The 16,068-nt window shown below is 41.4% G+C and overlaps 1 protein-coding gene across 3 annotated transcripts in view; it reads left to right on the forward strand.

Moving 5' to 3' along the window:
• The window catches only part of LOC143767499 (gastrula zinc finger protein XlCGF66.1-like), a 32,559-nt gene extending 18,188 nt beyond the window's left edge, over nt 1–14,371 (forward strand). For all 3 annotated transcript variants that reach the window (XM_077255890.1, XM_077255891.1, XM_077255888.1), the window contains one exon: nt 12,922–14,371. In XM_077255890.1, coding sequence (XP_077112005.1) covers nt 12,922–13,736 — 815 coding nt within the window. In that variant the 3' untranslated portion in view covers nt 13,737–14,371. The remainder of the gene's footprint in view (nt 1–12,921) is intronic.
• Nucleotides 14,372–16,068: the final 1,697 nt, after the last annotated feature.

Genomic DNA, 16,068 nt, shown 5'->3' on the forward strand with positions numbered 1-16,068 from the left:
TCAAATAACCTTTCCCCACACCTGGCAGACACATTTAATTATATCTTCCGAGGCGGCTCCTTCCCTGCGGAGATGCTAGCGGCCACTGTATCGGTGATTCCCAAACCAAAAGGAGACCCTGAGGCCATGGAGAACTTTAGGCCCATTTCTTTAATAAATGTAGATGTCAAGATCTATTCTAAAATTCTTGCAGATAGAATTGGTCTGGTTATCCCAAGATTGATACCAAATGACCAGATGGGATTTGTGAGAGGTAGGCAACCAGCAGACGCAACTAGAAGAATCATCAACATCACAAGCTGGGCTAGGAGACAAGGAATTCCCATTACACTACTGTCGCTTGACGCTGAAAAGGCCTTCGACAGAGTTAACTGGGACTTCCTGAAAGAATGCCTAGCCAAATTCGGCTTCGACAAAATTTTGATATCACATATAATGGCCCTATACTCCGATCCTAAGGCCAGCGTCTACTGTAATTGTCAAATTTCGGACCCCTTTAGTATCAGAAATGGTACTAGACAAGGTTGCCCTCTCTCACCGATCCTATTTAACTTAACTATTGAACCGTTAGCCGAAATAATAAGATCCAACAACAAAATCTCAGGTATCTCCACACCCACTAGACATCACAAAATTTCACTCTTCGCAGATGACATCATATTATCCCTGTCTAACCCAGAAGTCTCAATTCCCGAAGTGCTGCAGATTATAGAAAGATTCTCCACATTCTCAAACTTTAAAATAAACGAAACCAAGTCCAATATACTTCCAATAGGCCTAAACAAAGACCAAACCCAAATTATAAAGGACTCAACAACCCTGAATTGGTGTGAAAAAGAACTCACATACCTGGGCATTATAATAAACAAATCAATTAAGGGGACTATAAAATCCAACTATAACCTACTAAAAGAAATACTAAATAAAGAAATCCTAACACACAGATGCAACACACTGTCATGGTGGGGAAGGGTGCTGACAATGGGACTATTCATCCTACCTAAACTTCTCTACATCCTTAGATGCGTTCCCTTGCCATTACCAGACATCAGCCTCACCCTCCTACAGACGCAAGTAAAAGCCTTCATATGGAATTCAAAAAAATCTAGAACTGCCACCCAAACTCTCTACAAAAGTAAAACCAACGGAGGGATTAACATACCAAACATTAAAGCCCATTACCACACCTTGCTTATAAAACAGAGTATTCATTGGCTGCAGAGCTCTAGTCCACCAGTATGGCTAGACCTAGAGACAGCATTAAATAATAATCGTCACCCGAAATCGGTCATATACAAAACAATATTTGGCAACTTCCCAAACTCAGTATCGCACCCCCTCTTCCAGGCAATAGCCACAGCCTGGAAGAAACTATCATACCAAAAAAAAGGACCAAAACACTCAACTATCCTAAAAAATATCCCCATCTCCTTGGCCTATTCCATAACCGACCAAACCCTCCCTAAAGTATGGTCAGAATCAAAAATAAAGAAAATTGGGGATATACACACAGGGGAGGCATTCATAAGCTTCCAAACTTTGAAATCCCAATATGGTATTCACTCATCCTCCTTCCTCGAGTTCTTGATACTTAAAAAAAACATAGGTTCTTTCATGGGGAACAGACCTAAACTATCAGAAACATCCACTAAACTTCTAAGTAACGTAGGACACTACATATTTTGGAGCCACAAATTTATATATAACAGCTTCAACTCAGATTTTAATCTTTCCAAGAGCCCCCCGATGTCTAAATGGGAACAAGACATAAAAAACATATACAGTATTGAAGAATGGGAAGAAGCTTTTACCACTTCCTACCAGTCCACCCTCTCAATGTCTCTACAAGAAACTCACTTCAAAGTAGTTTCAAGATGGTACTACACCCCCAGCAGATTGGCACACATGAACTCTATAAATTCTGCTCAATGCTGGAGAGGCTGTGACCAGAGAGGTGACATAATGCACATATTTTGGAGCTGCCCAGCGGTAATCACCATGTGGAAGAAAATTTCTAAAGAGATAATCGACAAACTTACCAATGTGCCCTTTGATCTGACGCCCCAGGGTGCTCTGTTGTCTCTTGGACTCGGTCGGCTCGATCACAATCTGAAACTATTGGTAATTCACATTTGTTTAGTGGTAAAGAACTTCATTGCTTCCCTTTGGAAAACTCAACATACCCCATCAACAAAAGACATTATTTCAAGAATCTCCCTACATAGATCCCACGAGTTCCACTTCGCAATTACAAACAATCAGTGCTCAAAATTCGCAAAAAAATGGTCCAGATGGGATCAGCAATTTCCTACACCTATCACCTGAATACCAGACATGTTCATGCTCCATTCGCTACTCATAAAAAGTACTCCTGCTCCTAGTACTTTCATTGACTCATAAAAGAGTCAAACACTGTGACATCTAATGTTATCACTGTTCTTACAAATGACTTTGATTTGATTAGAAATGTACATAATTCCTGCATTATTATATACCATGCATATCAAATGTGAAAACAGATTTGTTTTCCCCCTAATGTTAGGGGGCTTATCTCTCCCCTCTTTTTTAACCTTTCCCTCCCCCCCCTCCCCCTCCCCTCCTTCCCCTCCCAGCTCTCCCCTCCCCCGTTATTGATGAAAATCTAATAAAATATTTTGAAAGCAAAAGACCGTATCTGCACCGAAATGGTATCATTAAAAACGCCAGCTCGGCACGCAAAAAATAAGCCCTCAACCGACCCCAGATCATGAAAAATGGAGACGCTACGGGTATAGGAAAATGGCGCATTTTTTTTTTTTTTTTTAGCAAAGTTTGGATTTTTTTTTCACCACTTAGATAAAAAATAACCTAGTCATGTTAGGTGTCTATGAACTCGTAATGACCTGGAGAATCATAATGGCAGGTCAGTTTTAGCATTTAGTGTACCTGGCAAAAGAGCCAAACAAAAAACAAGTGTGGGACTGCACTTTTTTGCAATTTCATCGCACTTGGAATTTTTTTCCCGTTTTCTAGTACATGACATGCTAAAACCAATGATGTTGTTCAAAAGTACAACTCATCCCCCAAAAAATAAGCCCTCACATGGCCATATTGACGGAAAAATAAAAAAGTTATGGCTCTGGGAAGGAGGGCGTGAAAAACGAACACGGAAAAATGGAAAATCCCAAGGTCATGAAGTGGTTAACCCCCGGTGGTGCCCTGGTTCTGGTGGCATAGGGAAGCATCCCTGAGACCCTCAGATGAGATTGTGCTGTTCCGAGGGTCTCCTCCCTGCAGGCCCTGGATCCAAGATGGCCGCGGGGTCCTTCCGGGGCCTACAGGGAGGTGGCTTCTCAGTGCCTGCTGAGAGCAGGTGGTTGAGAAGCCTCCTGCACTGCTGTGCAAAGTGTCAGATCAGCGATCTGACACTATATAGTGATGTTTCACCCCGGGACAATGTAAAAAACGTAAAAAATTTTTTTTTTACATATGTAAAAATATTTTTTGAAAAATTCCTAAATAATGAAAAAAAAAAAAATATTTTTCTAAAAAATACATTTCTTTATGTAAAAAAAGCCCAATAAAAGTACACATATTTAGTATCGCTGCGTCCGTAATGATCCAACCTATAAAACTGTCCCACTAGTTAACCCGTTCAGTGAGCACTGTAAGGAAAAAAAAAAAACAAGGCAAAAAACTTTATCATCCTATTCATCATATTCCACCGAACAAAAAGTGGAATAACACGCGATCAAAAAGACTGATATAAATATCCATGGTACCGCTGAAAACGTCATCTTGTCTTGCAAAAAACGAGCTGCCATACAGCGTCATCAGCAAAAAAATAAAAAAGTTATAGCCCTCAAAATAAATCGATGCAAAAATAATTATTTTTTATGTAAAATAGTTTTTATTATATAAAAGCGCCACAACATAAAAATATATAAATTAGGTATTGCTGTAATCATACTGACCCGAAGAATAAAACTGTTTTATCAATTTTACCACACGCGGAACGGTATAAACGCCCCACCCAAAAGAAATTCATGAATTGCTGTTTTTTTTCATTCTGCCTCCCAAAAATCGCAATAAAAAGCGATCAAAAAATGTCATGTGCCCGAAAATGGTATCAATAAAAACGTCAACTCGTCCCGCAATAACAAGACCTCACATGACTCTGTGGGCCAAAATATGGAAAAATTATAGCTCTCAAAATGTGGTGATGCAAAAACTATTTTTTGCAATAAAAAGCATCTTTTAGCGTGAGACAGCTGCCAAACATAAAAACTCGCTATAAATAGTAAATCAAACCCCCCTTATCACCCCCTTAGTTAGGGAAAAAGAATAAAATAAAAAAATATTTATTTCTATTTTTCTATTAGGGTAAGGCTTCTTTTACACATACTGTTGTTTTGCGGCCCATTTTTGCAGCCCCAATAATTTCACGGTGCGCTGTATGGCCGTGAAAAAAGATCGAGCCTACTCAATCTTTTTCCCGGCTTACGGACACAGAAGTTTGTTTTTGCGGTGCACCGTGACTTCCGGTTTTGCGAATCCGCAAGTTTTTTGTGATCCGTTATTGCGGCAGACCGTGAAATTTGCGGCAATATGGCCCGCAATAACGGGCGTCAAGAAACCCAGAATGTGTAATAGAAGCCTTAGGGTTAGGGCTAAAGTTAGGGTTAGGGCTAAAGTTAGGGTTGGGGCTAATGTTAGAGTTAGGTTTGGGCTAAAGTTAGGGTTGGGGCTAGAGATGGGGTTAGGGTTTACATTACGTTTACGGTTGGTATTAGGGTTGGGATTAGGGTTAGGGTTATGGTTAGGGTTGGGATTAGGGCTGGGGGTGTGTTGGGGTTAGAGCTGTGTCGGGGTTAGGGGTGTGGTTAGCGTTGGGATTAGGGCTAGGGGCGTGTTTGGGTTATGTGTATGGTTAGGGCTATGGTTAGGGTTGGGATTACTGTTAGGGGTGTGTTTGGCTTAGGGTTGGAGTTAGAATTGGGTGGTTTCCACTGCTTAGGCACATCAGGGGCTCTCCAAATGCGACATGGCATCCAATCTCAATTCCAGCCAATTCTGCGTTGAAAAAGTAAAACAGTGCTCCTTCCCTTCCGAGCTCTGCCGTGTGCCCAAACAGTGGTTTACCCCCACATATGGGGAATCAGCGTACTCAGGACAAATTGGACAACAACTTTTGCGGTCCAATTTCTCCTATTACCCTTGGTAAAATAAAACAAATTGGATCTGAAGTAATTTTTTTGTGAAAAAAAGTTAAATGTTCATTTCTGTGAAGCACCTGAAGGGTTAATAAACTTCTTGAATGTGGTTTTGAGAACCTTGAGCGGTGAAATTTTTAGAATGATGTCACTTTTGGGTATTTTCTTTTGGTTATTTTCTATCATATAGACCCCTCAAAGTGACTTAAAATGTGATGTGGTCCCTAGAAAAAAAATGGTGTTGTAAAAATGAGAAATCGCTGGTCAACTCTGAACCCTTAACTCCTAACAAAAAAAAAATGTGGGTTCCAAAATTGTGCTGATGTAATGTAAACATGTGGGAAATATTACCGTATTTTCTGGTGTATAAGACGACTGGGCGTATAAGACGACCCCCAACTTTTCCATATAAAATATGGAATTTGGGATATGCCTGCTGTATAAGACGGGGGTCATCTTATACGCCCAGTCATCTTATACGGCGTGTGGTTCCCAGGGTCTGAAGGAGAGGAGACTCTCCTTCAGGCCCTGGGATCCATATTCATGTAAAAAATAAAGAATAAAAATAAAAAATATGGATATACTCACCCCTCCGAGAAGCCTGGCTGTCACCGCTGCAAGCGTCTGCCTCCGTTCTTAAGAATTGCAGAGCGTGAAGGACCTTCGATGACGTCACGGTCTTGTGATTGGTCCGTGACCGCTCATGTGACCGGTCACCTGACCGTGACGTCATCGAAGGTCTTTCACGCTCTGCAATTCTTAGGAAAGGAGGCAGACGCTTGCAGCGGTGACAGCCAGGCTTCTTGGAGGGGTGAGTATATCCATATTTTTTATTTTTTTTTTTTTTCAATAATGTTTTTATTAAACTTTTTTGACAATACAAATATAAAATCTGCACATTCTTGTATCAATCAGACAATGTTACGTCACATTTCGAGCAATACGGAATAAGTAAATAAAATAATTTACATAGACATAACAAATAAGTAGAATGGCTAATCTAAAAGGTCTGTTGTTGGTCTTTATTATCTGTCGTTGCCATATTTTGACGTTATGCCAGAATGGGCAGAAAGACAGAGAAGTATGAGGAAAATACTTAGAAAAATGGAGGGGGGGGGGGAGGGGGGGGGGGAAACATCTGGGGAAATGAAGGAAGGGGGAAGGGGGGAGAGCACACGGCTTCCACTCCTACATCCTCGGGTTTATATGACCCAATCCGCGAGTCATCCTCACAGAGGCGGACGACCTGCTATTGTTTGTTCCAAGAACCAAGTAGTCATCTTAAAACAATCTCTAATTCCTTGCTTAGTGTGAGTCGGAAGGATCGCTATAAATGGTTCCCATGTGTCAAAGAATGTCTGAGTCCTCCTCTCCTTTTGGAGGGAAGCGTCTATCCAATCCATTCTAAACAGAAAAGCAAGTTTCTCTAGGAAAAGTCGCAGTGTGGGCACTTTAGGCGCTAACCAGTTTTGCAGAACTGTCTTACGAGCTGCAGCTGAGATAATAAAAAGGAATTTTTTACCATGGTATGGTATATGGACATCACTATCCGTAATATGACCAAAGAGAGCCCAGGCTGGAGTAAGTGTGATGTTATATGAGGTGTGCGTCGACACGAAGGTATATATACGTTGCCAGAACAATTGAATTTGTGGACAAGCCCAAAAGCAGTGATAATGGTCCGCTTCAGGTTCCCCACATCTAGAACAGGCCGGGCTCGCCAGATTCCCCATCAGATAACTACGTTTTGGTGAAACATAGGTCTTGTGCAGGATCTGTAACGCCATTTCCCAATAAGAGACAGAAGGTATATATTTGAGTGCTTTCTGTAATGCCCGCAAGATAAGAGATGGTGTAAAGGAGACATCATCCACCTGCCATTTTGTAATTCCCACCCCTACGGTATCATACTGTATCAAAGGACGGAGGAATGTATAGTACTCCGAGACCAGACCCTTATTCTGAGTGCCTGTATTCAACTTGCTCAGTAATTCGTCCTGCCAGTCATTGTCATTGAAAGCGTGTATGACACTATGTGCGTAGCTTTGCAGCTGCATGTAGTGGAAAGGGTGTGCGCGTATATAGTCAAACAAAGTGCATGCCTGAGCAAATGAAATGACAGTTCTTGTCTGTGTGTCAACTATGTCTCCAATGGATTGTAAACCCTCTCTCTGCCATCTAGAGAAGATGGGGTGTGCCTTTCCATCATGGAAACTAGGGTTATTGGAAAATGATTGTGCAAGTGAAACACCACTGGACAAGTGTAGCCTCCTACGTACCACCACCCACGTCCTCCACATTGACATAAATAAGGGGTTATTTTTATGGTCTGATGTTAATGAGGGATATGGGGAATGTAATAAGCTTACCAGGGACCTATTATCTATCAGAGATGATTCTACGTTATTGGATGAATACGTGGATGTACCGTTCAGCCAGTCCTTAAGGATCCGCATATTGGCTGCCAGATTATATAATTTAACATCTGGGAAATTGATTCCCCCATTAGTCTTAGGCTGTTGGAGGATGTACAGTCCAATTCTAGGTCTCCTTCCCTGCCATATGAAATTGCGGAATAGTCGATTGATGTTGCGTTCATCTACGGGTCTTAGATAGAACGGTAAGACATTAAACAGGTATAGCAGCCGCGGGAAGGAGATCATTTTTATTAGGTTTGCCCGACCTATAAAAGAGAGGGTGAATTTGCTCCACGCATTTAAGTCGTCCTGTAATGATTTGATAAATGCCTGCAGGTTAGTCCGCTGCAGTTCTGTTGGAGATCTAGTAATTTGAACACCCAAGTATGTAATAGATTGGGTTTTCCACTGGATAGGGTAACTTTGAGCCCACGTAGGTTTTGCAGGTCCCGTAAGCATCAGAGCTTCAGATTTTGTCACATTTATTGAGAAACCTATTATTGCTCCCTTTTGCTCTACTATTGAAAGCAAAGGGCCCAAATTGACCCGAGGTCTTGACATAAAGATTAAAAGGTCATCTGCGAAAGCCATCGTTTTAATTTCAGTATTCCCAAATTGTAATCCCTGAAGACCTGGCCACTTCTGCAAGTACCTTAATAGTGGGTCCAGTGCCAGATTAAAAAGTATCGGTGAGATTGGGCATCCCTGTCTTGCTCCCCTTTCCAAAATGATTGGAGGAGATAGTAAATTATTTATGGATAGTTTAGTGGTTGCGTTATGTTGTATGATGTGTAGAAATCTAAGAAAAATATCGCCAAAGCCTCTGTGCCTTAAAACCGTGTTCAGAAAGCTCCATGATATTGAGTCAAATGCCTTCTCAGCATCAAGGCTGAGTAGCAGTGAGGGAGGACAGTTTTGTTGTTTAGCAAGAACTGTTGCGGCCACAGCCGTCCTAACTCCCAGGGCAGAGTGGCGGCCTCTTGTAAAACCCAGTTGTGAGGGTATAAGTAAACCTGGTAAAAACTCTTGCAAGCGATCCGCCAGGATTTTAGTGAGTATTTTGTAGTCTACATTTAGTAGGGATATCGGGCGATATGAGCCTACCTCAAGAGGGTCTTTATTTGGTTTGGGTAGAAGAATTGTATGGGCTTCATGGAAGCCTTCCACTTGTTCCCCCTGTGCGTATATGGTATTAAGCAAATCCACCATCATGGGGGTGATATCTGGCTGCAGCATCTTGTAATACTCAGCAGTTAGACCATCAGGTCCTGGTGACTTGTTATTGTGTAGGGACTTGATCGTCGACTGCACCTCCTCAATAGTTATTGGAGCTGACAACTGTTCCCTTTGGTCTCCCGTTATTTTTGGTAGTGCAATCGAGGATATAAGATCCCACGTGTCCTGCGAGCTATATGGTCGTTCTCTGTATAGTTCAGTATAGTACTTTAGGAAGGCCTGTTGTTTGTCCCTTTCTGATGTGACCACTTGATGGTTCTCTGGGTGTCTCACTTGTACAATTGTGCGTCTAGAGTGGAACGGCTTAGTTAAACGTGCCAGTAAGCTGCCAGTCTTTCCGCCCCACCTATAATAATGGTTCTTTGTGAAATCTATACTTCTTGTAGCCTGGGCAATAGTGAAAGTATCAATGAGTCGTTTGGCTTCTAGGTAATTTTGTTTTTTAAGTGTGTCTGTGGGATCAATCAGATAGGCCTGGTGGGCAGTCAATAGGTCCGTGTGTAAAAGTTGGTATTTTGCCCTTTTTTCCCTCTTTTGATGTATCAGGTAGGAAGTAATATGGCCTCTCATCACTGCCTTAGAGGTGCGCCACAGTAAGGACGCGTCTGAGGAGGATGACATGTTATCGTCTAGGAAGTTGTTCCAGTGTGTCTGAAGGAATCCCCTAAAATCCTCTGAATTAAACAAATATGATGGAAATCTCCAATGCCTCAAGGGATATCTTGGCGGGTTCAGAAAGAGCCGTAATGTAATTGGCGCATGATCCGACACCTCAATGGTTTCTATTGTTGTGTTTTCCACCTTTTCAAACAAGGTATCAGTAAGTAGAAAATAATCTATTCTTGAATGCACATCATGCACCCGTGAATAGAACGTATAGTCTTTCTCCGTGGTGTGGAGCACGCGCCAAGGATCGCACAAACCAGTGTGCTGCATCATTTTTACAATAATTTGAGCAGTCTGATTGTCATGGGGTGAGTTGGAGGATCTGTCCAGATGTGGGGAAAGAGCAGCATTAAAATCTCCACCCAAAATAAGGTTGTCTATACGTTTAGATAATAAAAACTGATATAGATTAGAGAAAAAAGTGCTGTTAGGGCTGTTTGGAGCGTAGATATTGAGCAGTGTATAAACAGTGTCTCCAATCTGGAGCAGGAGATATAGAAATCTTCCCTCTGCGTCAGAGTGTTCCTCTAGCAGCGTGTAAGATAATGAAGTCCCCAGTAAAATGGCCACGCCCCTCGATTTAGTGGTATGTGTGGCCGTGTAGCACTTTTGAATCCAAGGAGCTCGTAGAGAATTATCTTCTCCCTGCTTCCAGTGGGTTTCCTGAAGGAAAACAACATCGGGCTTAAATCTATTCAAATGGGTTAGAACACGCCTGCGTTTCACTGGGGAGTTCAATCCTGCCACGTTCCAAGAAATAAATGTATGTGGTTGTGCATGTACTGGTGTAATTTGTGTGGATGCGGTACTCATCCTACTCCAGCTCTGGGCATCTCGAATATTGGAAACATTTGCTTCTGGGTCTTTCGGGTCCTGTCCCAGCGAGCAGGTCCCTCAAGGTAGGCCGGATAGGGTAAGAAGCCGCGTGCCCTCAGGAGGAAGGGGGTAGGTTGAAGCTGGTAGGAAAAAAGCAACAGATTAACTTTCCCAGGATGGGAGACATAAACCTGTAAACATATAAACATTAACATGGATAATTGACAGGCAAAGTAACGTTCTGCCATAACACAAATGAGATGATCAGTATCATCTTAATTGACTCTCCTAGTCAGCATCATCTTGAGGAAGGAAGTGCGCTTTTGCTGCATCCGGGTCTGTATATACGGTCGTTCGGCCATTCTCTGTCACCTTGAGTTTGGCCGGAAATAGCAGCTGGAACCTGATGTTCTTCTCTACCAGTTGACTGCAGATTGGGGTAAACAACTTTCTCCTGGCAGTTACTGTTGGTGAGAAGTCCTGAAATATTAGGACCCGAAAGTCTCTGATGACAAGTGAACGCCGCTGTCTATATGCTCTAAGAATGGCCTCTTTAGCCGTGTAGTATAGAAATTTAGCGATCGCTGGTCTTGGTCTCCTTTTCTCATCAGGGATCTGGTCTCCCAATCGGTGTGCTCTTTCGATCAAAGGAGGACTCTGTGGGAAGGATAAGTCCAGGGCCTTAGGCAAGTCCTTTGTTAACAAAGTGATGAGATCCTCTCCCCTGATCGATTCAGGTATGCCCACGAACCGCAGGTTGCTCCTTCGGCTCCGGTTCTCTAAGTCGTCGACCTTGTCCTTCAAGTAGTCAATGGTGGTTTGTTGGCGTGTAAGGATTGAGCGGATATCTGAGGAGGAGGTCTCGCAGTCCACCACACGATTCTCCAGTTCCCCTATTTTTTGTGTTAGGGTGGTAACTTGCGTGAGCACTGAATTAATAGAGGTTTGCAGTTGGTTAAATTTTGAGTCAAACATTGGCATGAGGATCTTAGAGACCTTTATTGCTAGTGCCTCCACCTGAGTATCATCAAAGTCCCACTGGGTAGCTGAGTCATCAGACTTATTCGGAGACGGTGAGCCTTTCCCGGCTTGTATTGTTGGTGCCGAAGGGGTCTTATTTATATTTTTATCTTTATTTGCTCCCGTTGTCTTTTTGGGAGGTTGTTTGTTGGCCATATTTGTTTCAGGTGTGATGAGATATTTTTTCATCAGAATGTCTGTAAAAATGGATGCAGCAGAAATATTAACTAGGGAGTCATGCAGTAATGAAGGTTACATTTTTTTTTTTTTTTGTTTGTTTTAGAATTATTTTGCAGTTATTTTAAATGGTGGAGTGTTGGCTCCCTCTGGTGGTCAATTTTGGAAGTGCAGCCTGTATGAACGGCTTGTAAAGTTCAGACTCCTGGCGAGGATTTTGTAAAAGAAAACCTAGGAAGATAGTGATCTTCCCCCAAGTATCTCGCAAACACTGGAGTAGCTGCAGTCTCCCAGGAGCAGCTCCCTCCTTACTGAGCTGAGCGGTGTGTTGATAAAGCACGGAGGTATGTCGGCGGGGAGGGGGGGCCGAGGAATGCAGTCTCTCGGGTGCCGCTGGTTACTGCTGCCTGTGTGTGGTCTCTTTTGCTGGCAGAAGCACACACTGGAGGCTTCTGCGCTGCGGGGCTCCGCTCCTACCTGGCTCCTGTCTTCAGTAGGAGTCCTCTGACAGCGGGGTGAAAAACTCTCCCTCTCCCAGGCCTCCAAGATGGCGGGCGAGAGAGCACGTGTGTCGGCCGGGGGGTTAATTTCAGGCTCGTGCAGCCTTGGATTCCGGGAGAAAAAGGCAGGTGGTGATGCCTGGCCCCTGCAGTGAGTCTCCGGTCACTTGTCTGACACAAATGCGGCGTCTGTGGGCACAGCAAGGTGCACTTTAGGTCCCACTAGCAGGGAGCTGCTTAAGATGCGGCCATCTATGTGTCCCGCCTCCCGGAAACTCTATATTTTTTATTTTTATTCTTTATTTTTTACATGAATATGGATCCCAGGGCCTGAAGGAGAGTTTCCTCTCCTTCAGACCCTGGGAACATCCATGATCGCTCCCTGCACACGCCGTACCCGGCGTATAAGACGACCCCCGACTTTTGGGACAATTTTTAGGGGTTAAAAAGTCATCTTATAGGCCGGAAAATACGGTACTTATTAAGTTTTTTTGTGTGACATATCTCTGTGATTTAAGGGCATGAAAATTCAAAGTTGGAAAATTTTGAAATTTTCAAAATTTCCAGCAAATTTTCTTTTTTTTCACAAATAAACACAAGTAATATTGAGGAAATTTTACCACTAACATGAAGTACAATATGTCACGAGAAAACAGTTTCAGATTCACTGGGATCTATGAAAGCGTTCCAGAGTTATAACCTCATAAAGGGACAGTGGTCAGAATTGTAAAAATTGGCCCGGTCAGTAACATGCAAACCACCCTTGGGGGTTAAGGGGTTAATGAATAATTGAGCTTTGCTAAATAACTTGCAATTTCTATAAAATTGTTTGTATATAAAATGTCAAGATATATATTTTTTAACATAACTTCAAATAATGCATAGTTTTATTTTTAGGTGACTGTACTACCAAGAGATCCAAAGAACATCTGAAATCATGGTCATCTGCTTTAAAATATGAAGATATCACTCGTGATACATATGAAGAGCATTTATTTGCCTCCGATATACTTTCAGCCCTACACAGTAAAGATCTATCTCCTCATCCTTTACAGACTGTTAGGCAAAAAAGAAATAACAGACGTGGCCGTGGTGGTGAACATCAAAGACCTGACAGAAACAAGAAGCCATTTTCATGTTCGAGATGTAGGAAATGTTTTACCCTCAAGACCAGTCTTACTAGACACCAAAAACTTCACACAGGGAAGAAGTCATATTCATGCACAGAATGTGAAAAATGTTTTAATCAGAATTCAACTCTTATTACACATCAAAAAACTCACACAGGGGAGAAGCCATTTACATGTTCTGAATGTGGGAAAAGTTTTATCCAGAAATCAGATCTTGTTAGACATCATAGAAGTCACACAGGGGAGAAGCCATTTTCATGTTCAGAATGTGGGAAATGTTTTAACAATAAATCAGCTCTTGTTCAACATTACAGAATTCACACAGGAGAGAAACCGTTTTCATGTTTTGAATGTGGGAAATGTTTTAACCAGAGATTAAGTCTTGTTAGACATAGAAAAACCCACACAGGAGAGAAACCATATTCATGTCCTGAATGTGGGAAATATTTTGCAGAGAAATCAAATTTGGCCAAACATAAGAGAAGTCACACAGAGCACAAGCCATTTCCATGTTTTGAGTGTGGGAAATATTTTAATCAGAAATCAAGCCTTGATAGACATCAAAGAACTCACACACAATAAAACTTTTGTTTTTGCCCAGAATGTGGGAAATGTTTTATTTTAAATCATGTCTTGAGCTAAGTCTTATTCATCTTTGGATATGGTAAATGTTTTAAAAAGAAATCAAGCCTTGATGAACATCAAAGAGCTCACAAACAATAACAATTATTTTTATGTCCAGATCGTGGGAAAGGTTTTACTTTTGTTGAGCAGAAAAAAAAAGAGGCGAGAAGTCATATTTGTATTTGGATGTTGTAAATATTTTTAGTAATTAGAACTTGTCAAACAACATACTCGCATGGGGGGGAAGCCATTCTCTCATGCTGAAGGTAGAAAATAGTTTTACAAAAAGTCAGTTGTAATTGTACATCAAAGACCTCTCCCCATAAAATACATTTTCATGTCTAGAACGTAGGAATTATTTTAACTACAAAGCACATCTTTGTTGTACACATTGGAGAAATCATACAACGAAGAAGACTTTTTTTAAGCAATTTTATTCACATATTGAACTAGAAAGAAAGAACAGTTAGTCACGTGTCATGCAATTTATAGTAGTAAATCATTAAAAAGTTGCTTCACTACTTTTCTCTTGATGACCTAACCTAACGATTTGAAGAAAAGGAGATAAGCCAGTTGTCCAGAATTAATTCTTGGTTTTATTTGTTCAATTTAAAAACATATCAGTTTGTCCCACAAACAGGCGATATAGACTTAGTTTACACATTTTAGACACAATTGGCTAACATAACACATAGTTAGTGCATAAAAGTTAATACAGAAAACAATGGTTTAAAAAATTTCAAGTGAAATCATGTGGTGAATAACATTGATAAATTACACCTGATAGATCATTAACATCAGATTAGTTGTTATCCTATCCTTAAGATAGGCCAACAATATAAAAATTAGCGGAGTAACCCTTTAACAAATGTTTGGAACAACTAAATGTCCGTTAACTAAAGGAGCGCCTGATAACCACACTTGTCACTACTAAACATTTTACATTTAATCGATTCTTTATACTTCGGTTATATATGCTCCTCAACATTGAAAATGCCATACCAAGAATGAAAATCCATGGAATTATGGAGCATCATATGTGGCCTAAACGTGCCTCCATAGCCTGCTACATATCCAGACTTGTCTCACATCTAGCTTGGAGATGCCTTTGGTCGGCAACTGCCAAGGGATCTGCCATCAGGATCTTGATGATTTGCATGCCCAAATTCAGAACATTCCATAGACAACCATTAATAATCTCATTGATAGCGACTAACATATTTAGGTGGAGAGAAGTTCTGCGCAGACGCACGTAGTTGATATTGAATAAATCAACATGTTTTGAAAATTTTGTTTCCATTTTTTCATTACTGGCAAATCACTAGCATGTATATCCATCCTGTGGTTTACATAAATCCACAACTTTTTGGTATTGCCATTTGAATGTTGAGGAGTGTACATTGCCAAAAAAAGAAAATGTACAAAATGATGAATTGAAAACTAATTGCTGGAAACAGAACTATTTGTAACTAGAAAAAAAAAATCAGTCGATTGAGCCTTGCATGTAGAGAGGTGAAACCAAAAAACAAACATTTAACACTTAAACAGTACAAAACAAGGTAACGGTCTATAAAAGACAGGACTGTGGATGATTGCATAAAACTGGCATTCATTATAGAATCATAAATGATGTGTACTGGCCAGAGAAAAAAATGCTCATGCTCTGCTCTCTGCCTTTTGTAATGAAACACACAAAGATGACTACCTAAAAAACAAAACAGATTTCTTCACTAATTTATGAGAAGCCAGACTGTGGGTCATGTACATTTAGCAATGACGTCATCAATGCCGCCTTAGGACCAGGATTACCAGAATATTACAGATTAATCTTGTTTTTGCCACAATTCCTCCTCTCATTGCGTCTTGGGCGCGGTGACTAACAGCTCGGTCATCTAATCTGGTGCAATGGCGTGCTGAGCTGTAGGTGTTTGGATGGACAGCTCAGCCATCCAAAGTGCTGAGCTTCTATAAGATATTCCCTGTTCCATGTTATTACCCAGCTACTTAGCTAAGCTGCTGGTCCCAGATCTCTGCCAGACATAGCATCGCTTAGTGGGTTGCCTTGTATTCCTGTACTCTGTTTACTGATCTTTTGCTGCCTGACTTTGGACCTTGTTCTGACCATCCGTTTGCCTAGCTCCTTTGCTCTGATCCTATATCTTCCTGGTATTCGGACCGTAGCTTGACTATGCCTTTGTCTTTCCCCTTTAGTTTACTATGTTCTCCCTTGGTATCTGATCCTGGAATGTTTGACTACCCTGTCCCATGGCTTGTCCGTGAATAATGACTA

The sequence above is a fragment of the Ranitomeya variabilis genome, chromosome 4 (genome assembly GCF_051348905.1).
Source record: "Ranitomeya variabilis isolate aRanVar5 chromosome 4, aRanVar5.hap1, whole genome shotgun sequence".
In the NCBI taxonomy this organism is placed as follows: domain Eukaryota; kingdom Metazoa; phylum Chordata; class Amphibia; order Anura; family Dendrobatidae; genus Ranitomeya; species Ranitomeya variabilis.